The sequence below is a fragment of the Aegilops tauschii genome, chromosome 1, assembly GCF_002575655.3.
Source record: "Aegilops tauschii subsp. strangulata cultivar AL8/78 chromosome 1, Aet v6.0, whole genome shotgun sequence".
NCBI classification, from domain to species: Eukaryota; Viridiplantae; Streptophyta; class Magnoliopsida; order Poales; family Poaceae; genus Aegilops; species Aegilops tauschii.
Window position 1 is genome coordinate 120,106,525 of NC_053035.3, and position 7,507 is coordinate 120,114,031.

The 7,507-nt window shown below is 47.9% G+C and overlaps 1 protein-coding gene across 1 annotated transcript; it reads left to right on the plus strand.

Moving 5' to 3' along the window:
• The first annotated feature begins 5,477 nt into the window (after nt 1–5,477).
• LOC109771889 (protein EARLY RESPONSIVE TO DEHYDRATION 15) lies at nt 5,478–6,761 on the plus strand. Its single transcript, XM_020330579.4, has 3 exons — nt 5,478–5,689; nt 5,863–6,145; nt 6,273–6,761. The coding sequence occupies exons 2-3, from the start codon at nt 5,890–5,892 to the stop codon at nt 6,431–6,433; spliced, it is 417 nt and encodes a 138-aa protein (XP_020186168.1). The 5' UTR covers nt 5,478–5,689; nt 5,863–5,889; the 3' UTR covers nt 6,434–6,761.
• Nucleotides 6,762–7,507: the final 746 nt, after the last annotated feature.

Consider the following 7,507-nt stretch of genomic DNA (forward strand, 5'->3'; position numbering starts at 1 on the left):
TTGTCAGGATTGTGATTTGCGTTCTTATATATCTTTGGATTATACTCCCTCGGTCCGAAAATACTTGTCATCAAAATGGATAAAAAGAGATGTATCTAAAACGAAAATACGTTTAGATACATTTTCTTTTATCCATTTCAATGACAAGTATTTTCGGACGGAGGGAGTATTAAAAAAAGTTAAAGTGATGCCAGTTGAGATGTGTGCTCTACACCATGATGATCCTAAGACATTGTTGATAATAAAAAAACATCGGGAATGGTCCTATATTGGATCCTACTTCGGGTAAGATTGGTTACGAGATGTACTTATATGTATTTATCCCCTTTTTGAAAAAAAAAATTGGTATTGGCCAGCTGGCTAAGACGTAGAAGAATTGCCGTGTTTTGAGAAAGAAAATCATGAACTGGTTGAGCTCTCACTTTGTCTCCTACATTAGCACCCTCTTCCAAGTTATATGTAGCCAAGTGCTAGGCTTAGTTAGGTATAAGTTTTTAGAATCACGCTCCTGGTCATCTCTTTCTTTTCTTTTCGTGGGGACACTCCTGTGATCTTCAAACACAAAAATGAGGCCGAAATCACTGTTCTGACCTTGACCTTGTCAGAACACTTGCTCACAAAATGAACTCCTCACGAAATTATTTCACGATCTGGCCCTTTTAGAAACGCCACAGCCCGTGGCACTACTGATCCACACCGAAACGTCGAGCTAGTCAGCATTGCCCTGGCCCACGGTCAGGTTGAGCTGGCGTTGCTTGCTGACGTGACACTGATTCACACCGAAACGCCGAGCTAGTCAGCGTTGCCCTGACCCATTGTCGGGTCGAGCTGGCGCTGTCGCTGACGTGGCAAGCTTGAAACGCAAGGCCCATGGGCGTTTCTGCTTTGGTAACGCCACGCCCTATGGCGGTTGTTGGCCTGGATTAAGTAATGTGCGCAAGGTCGTGGGTGGGACCCAATCGGAGCCCTAGTCGGGCTCTTCTTCCCCAGCTGCAACCGCCAAAGACGAACTGGCACTCGTCCCTCTCCCATTCTTCACCTAATCCCTCCCAAATCCTCTACTTTGGCCATCAAAACGAGTAGATCGGACCGTCCCCAAGTTGCTTGAGGTATTCCCCTTCCATTCCTCCAATTTTTTCGAGTCAAAGATTGGCTATTGTAGATACATTTTTTGAAACATGGTGGAACCCTAAGATGAGTTTTTGTGATTTGTTTGAAGAATAGTTGGGTTAGATTATGTTTAGAAATAAGATATACTAGTGTTGAAGTATTTGTTACGGTACCTGTGTAGTATTGGATTTAGAGATAGAAAAAATGTATTATGTTGAATCCTAAGATTTGGTTCCTAATTAGTTTGAATAAATTGTTTGGGATAATTTTGATTGAAAAGAGTTGGTGTTGGTAATGTGGTTGGCGATTTGTAGTATTTGCTTTAGAGATTAAAATCTGTATGTATGTGCGATTGTGTATGTAATTTGGTCATAATTTTAAGCATTTGTATTAACAAGCCCTAACTTATTACGTAGGATGTTTGAGCTGGATAAATATCTTGGCCTTGATGATTTCTACAAGGTGTGTCGTGCTAGTGGAAAGAGGGAGGTAATTATCTGTCTTTATTCGTGTATTCATATTGTCACAAGTTGAGAGAAGTAACAAGTTGTGCATTTGTTTTTTTAGGTTCCTCCAATACTTCGGTTGAGGGACCACAATCGGCATGAATCCCTACGATTTGACCATCGCTACGAGCCTTATTTCATAAGAATGAATCTTCTTCAGTTTGTGCTCAACTTTAAAGGCACGCCGCCATGGATGAACTCCACGGTCATTACTGCCCTTACGGACCGTTGAAGGTTGGAGATGCACTCTTTTCACCTGCCCCTTGGTGAGATGACCACCACTTTGGAGGATATTGCGATGATCTCTAGCCTTCTGGTCGAGGGTAGAGCTCTTGCCGGGAAGGTGAGGTCTGAAGGGTGGCGACAACGGGTTGCAGGATTGGTTGGTGTTGAGCCTGAACCTTAGACTCATGAAACCAAGGATCCTAGGCCATCCGGTGTGTTCTCGTGGTTAGCCGATCATTTTTACGAGTGCCCGGAGGATGCCAGTCCGGCGGTTGTGGAGAACAACATGCTAGGGCTTACTTGTGGAATCACCCAAGTGGTGTTTTCAGATGGCACGGGGGACATCGCCTCCTTGTTGTTCTTGGACCCTCTTCGTAACTGGGATGTTAAGTGGAGTTGGGGATCAGCGGCTCTAGCCTTATTGTACCCTCAGGTAATGCTTACTATGTTCCATTTTCATTATATGAATTTGTTGCTTGCGTGTGATCATTTAACATGTGTATAAATGTGCAGTTGGACGGAGCATGTCAGAGGAGTAAGCCGAAATCTTGTCTTGGTGGTTTTGTGTGGGGCCTTACAAGTTTGGATGTGGGAGTATCTCCCTGTTGGCCGTTCAGTCACCATTGCTCTATACGAACATTGGGAGTGGCTTTTCAATGGGGATGAGTAAGTCCAACATTGATTCCTTCAAACGTGTCAATTGGACAAATACGCCCATAGTGACTCGGATGAATATCTCGGCTCCAAAAACTTGCGGTTCTTCCTGTCAACCCTCCAGGACCTAAACAACTCACCTTTCGCCCATGAACAATTTGTGTCAATGGATTCGTTTGATCAAAAACTTGAGATAACGGGTATGTGCCAAAAAAGGTCTCTGTCTCATAAGTAGTTATTAATAAAATTGAAGTTGAAGTTGGAGTTACCAAAGTTTGGGGAGTCGGTTTCGATTGACATATGAACACTCTATGAAGCGGTACCCCACAATCGCGCGCACATGGTCTATCGTCCAAGTGTCAAGTGTGAGCCGCTATGCTGGCTCATTACATTGTCTTCCACTTCAACTCTTTGCTCAACGATAGGCGGCACACTACTAATCGGGCTCACATCATCTACTAAGGTTTGGTCCAAGTCAACATGAAAGAGAGGAGGCTTGACCACCTTAGTTGCAAACACTTCGAGTGATTTGACTTTCCAGGATGCAACAACCTCCTTATATGCACCCCAATGCAAATTGGACTTGATAGGCATTGCCTTCATTTGACACTTGTGTGCCATCCCAACATCATATCTTCCTACTAATTTAACTTGGTCACTTGGATCCATCCACTTTAATGTAGTTTGTGCTTCTTCCACAACCTCTTCATAACTAGGACTCTCAACAAATATCAACACTACCTCATACTTGTCAACAATATCAACATTCATAAATGCCGCTTCAACATAATGAAGATTCACAATCTTCTCCATCTAAAAAATGGGAACGTAAGTACAAGAAAGAAACAATGCAAAATATAACACATTGCATACAAAACCACTAAGAACATCATTGTTCATACAAATTAAGCATCATCCAAACCCTAACCCTAAATCCTATCATTAAGCATAACCCAAACCATAAGGTCTGTTCATCAAATTAGTAAATACTACTAGAACAACAATACTCATTAGTAAACACTACAAACATCATATTATGGAACAATGTTCAAAACTAGGGTTAGGAACCACATGAACAAAAAACATCCAAATAGACAAATCCAACTAGTAAGAATTTGTGAGATGAAGGAGATTACCTATTTACCTCAAGGAACGGAAATGACACCAGATCCACGGGCCAACGCAAACGATTTGAGAGGGTCCAAGTGGGGAGACAAAGGAAAAAAAGGAAAGAGCTCGGGGTAGGCTGATGGGGGAGAAGAGAGTGAGTGGTGAGCAGTGGGTGAGATCCCCACGGGCACTAAAAAAATCTGGATTAGAAACGCCACAACCTATGGCGTTTCTAGCAACGTTGGCTGGCTCGGCGTTTCCAGCCTGCCACGTCAGCGAGCAACCCGCTCGAGGAGTCGACAGGGCACACCTTTGGCGGGCTGTACGAATGTACTCATGCAAGCCTAGATCTGGCCGAAAGGAGCTGATATAGGGTAAACCGAGAAACAACGACGTACCTCCGGGGTGCTAGTTTATTCCTCCCCAATGCAAGGGGATCATCTTCTGACTCGCCGGAGAGTACAATCCTCTCCGGCGTTGTGGCCTTGTTGGTTCGACCTCTTTGGGCGCTGGGGGCGCGTCCCAGCCTCGGCATCCTTCGACGCCGCCCTCTTCCCCTTTGTGGGAGGGTTCTTCTCTTCCTCATCCTCCTCCTCCTTGTCCTCATGGGTGGAGGAAGCGTGGGTCTCCTCGAACTGGGTAACCGAAGTATCCCGATTCCGGAGACCCGCCCTGTCCTTCAGGGGCTTAGACCCCTTGGGGGCCACTACGTGCGACTCCTCGACTAGGAGGGCCGTCAACAAGGGAGTCCTCTCCTCCTTCGGTAGTGATGTTGGGCACTGCATTTGCTCCACCCTGGCGACCCACTTCTGTAAAGGGGAGGTCGGCTAAAGTTAACCGGGGTCTTTGGAGAACATGAAAGAACAATAACCGCAAGTCAAAAACTTACCGGTGGGGCGTCATAGCCAATCTCGAGGCCGGGGGTCCTCCCCTTTCTTGGGGATCTTGTCCTTGGGCAGCTTGAAGAGCCGCGTCCACATACCGGCCAAGGTGGAGCGAAAGAAGTTGAGGATGGGCCCTGCCTCCTCGGGCTTGTGCGCCCACTTCATGGTGTCCTGGAGTTGGAGTGGGAGGATGCGGCGATGAAGCATGCGTTGACCACGTCGGCCATCTGGAGGTTCTTCTGACTGGACCACCATTTGGTCCTCTTGATCAACGCCTCCACCTCGTCTGGGTTCCCCCAAGCGATGCCCAAAGGAGACCCGTGAATTTCCTTTTCTTGTTGAGCTTGCTTTAGAAGAGCTGGAAAACCCTCCACACAGAAGAGGAATAGATACGGTGATAAAGGATCACCCTGTCGAAGCCCCCTCGATGGGAGGAAGCCGTGTGACACATCGCCATTCAGTTTCATCATAAACCTTGCTGTCATAACACATCTCATGACCATGGCCGTTCATGCCTGAGAAAATCCAAGTTGTGTCATCATATTATGCAAAAAAGACCACTCCACACGATCGTATGCCTTCATCATGTCTAACTTAACCGCATGTAACGACTTCTTTCTTTTTCTCTTCCTTATTGCATGCACACACTCATACGCCACTAGGACATTATCAGTGATAAGTCTCCCCTTGACAAATGCACTTTGTTTCTTAGAGATAATAATGGGTAGAACACATTTTAACCGGTTAGCAAGGACGTTGGCCGCAATCTTATATAGGACATTGCACAGATTAATTGGCCTAAACTAAGCACGCTAATCGGATGGCTGCGCAGTAGACCGGCCCAAAATTTAAGCACGTCCTATATATGAGCACGACCGTCGCGGGTGTGTGTGTGGCTGCTCCGTGTGAGTCAATGGCCCGTGGTAAGCATGGGCGATGTCGTCGGCGGTCCACTCTTGTGTTGGGGACGCGTGAGTATTTATCGTCCGATCTGGCACGACCGGCTGGAAGCTGCGTCCGACCCAGCCAGCGCCAACAAGGAAGCCTCGGTCGCACCTTCCTTCCATCCTAGAGAGGCCTCGGTCACACTGCTATAAAAATCCCATCGTTCCCACCCACAAACCAACCCGGTCCACTATCCAGATTCAGATTCTCTATCCTGACCCTGCTCCTGCCTGCGATCCCCAACCCCAATCCAAGGTATGCATGCGTGCACCAAGAACCGTCTCTGTACCGTGCTACCGTTTGTAGATCTGCCGAGAACCGCGCTCTAGTTTTTTGATCTGCAACCCTTTTTCATCTGTTTCGCGACGCCAACTCACGACTGGATCCGGTCGCTGATCTCTGCGTGGTTTTGATTTTGATCCGACCAGGACCAGACCAAGAGCAACAGGGAAATCATGAGCGCCATGGTCGCGTCGTCGCTTAACCCGGAGGCCCCGCTCTTCATCCCGGCAGCGTTACAGCAGGTGGAGGACTTCTCACCGCTGTGGTGGGACCTCGTCAAGTCCACCGCCTGGTTTCGCGACCACTGGTACCACCAGCACCAGCAGCTCGACGATATGGCCGACTCCCTCATCGCCTTCGAGGCCGAGGACGCCATCGCTGTCGAGGCTTCGCAGCCGCAGCCGCAGCCGCCAGCGGCACTCAATATTGGTACTTTATCACCCAATTCACTGTCCACGCCTATATATGTACAGTACTGTATATGATATGAGCGCTCAAATAAAAGATGAAGCAAGACTGCAGTGAGCTCATCACGTATGTGCTTCTGTATGTGCAGACGGGGTGCTCAAGGCGCTGAGCCTGGCGTCCCCAAGCCCAAAGGGCGGCGACGCCCTGCGTGGCTTCTCGGAGAAGCCTAGGTACACCGAGAAGCCCACCAAGTACGCCGGCAGCCCGAGGAGCGGTGGCGCACCGCGCTTCATCCACCAGCCTCGCTAGGTTGGGATGTCAAGCTTCAAGAATCGAGCAAATCCTACGCTTTCTCTGCCTGCAGTGATGCATTGCTCTGGCTGCTGCCGCCGAGTAGTAAGTAGTGGTGTCCGTCTGTATATTATATTAAGTACTAGAAATGAAATGACCTAAGAAAAAGGCAACAAAATGCAACCGATGTTTAGTGTGATTTGCCTTGTAAGTTATGTTGTGCTCAGTGCGTTGGACAAGAATGTATTAGTAGAATGCACCCTTGTTATTGCGTGGCCAAGCAGCTTAATTTTAATTATTGTTTACCCTTTTCTAAAGATAAAGATGCGTCGCTGTTGGTTGTTGAGATGCCATTCTCTTCTGATTTATTGTTGATTGATTGCTGCCATGTTCTCCATGGGAGTTTAGAATCAGGGTCCCCAAGTAGCTGGTGCTGGAAGATGATAATATTCAGTTGGATTGGTTTATGATAAGTATGGTCTTCACCTCAGCTATATACACTGATTCTCAATGTTGGAACGTGCCTTCAGATTCGGCTGCCATGGCAGCAGTGTCAAAAAACGTCTTAACATTATGGGACGGGGGAGTAGTTTGCTGCCACGTCTCGCAGAGTGCATCACTGTCACGACCCTCTTACTCGATTCAAGCAAACATGGCGAATTACAGGCGGATCTTGCTAGGGTTTGTGAGGGAGAAAGGGGATCGGGAGGTAGGAGGAAGGGGAGGGGATACAGGGAAACAGAGGAAGGGGACAAGGAGTGGATTCAGTCTATTATAATTTCGTACCCCGCTCCACTCCACCGTGGGCTACTTAACAGTCCGCTTACAGCTCCCAGGTTGATGGGTCGAAAAGCTTGTTGGGCTTATTACTTCTCTTGGGCCGCCCGGTGGTGCTCGTGGGCTCTGGACTGGAGGCTGGTGCAATATCAGCCGTGACACCCCCCTTGCTTCAGACGCGGCTTGACCCCAAGCCGCAGCCCCTGGGAATCGGCTCCGGAGCTCGAAGAAGTCCTCCCACGACGGCAGCGCCTCTGGCTGCGACGACCACTTGACCAGCACTTCAGGGATCTTCGATTTGTCTTTTGTAATCAG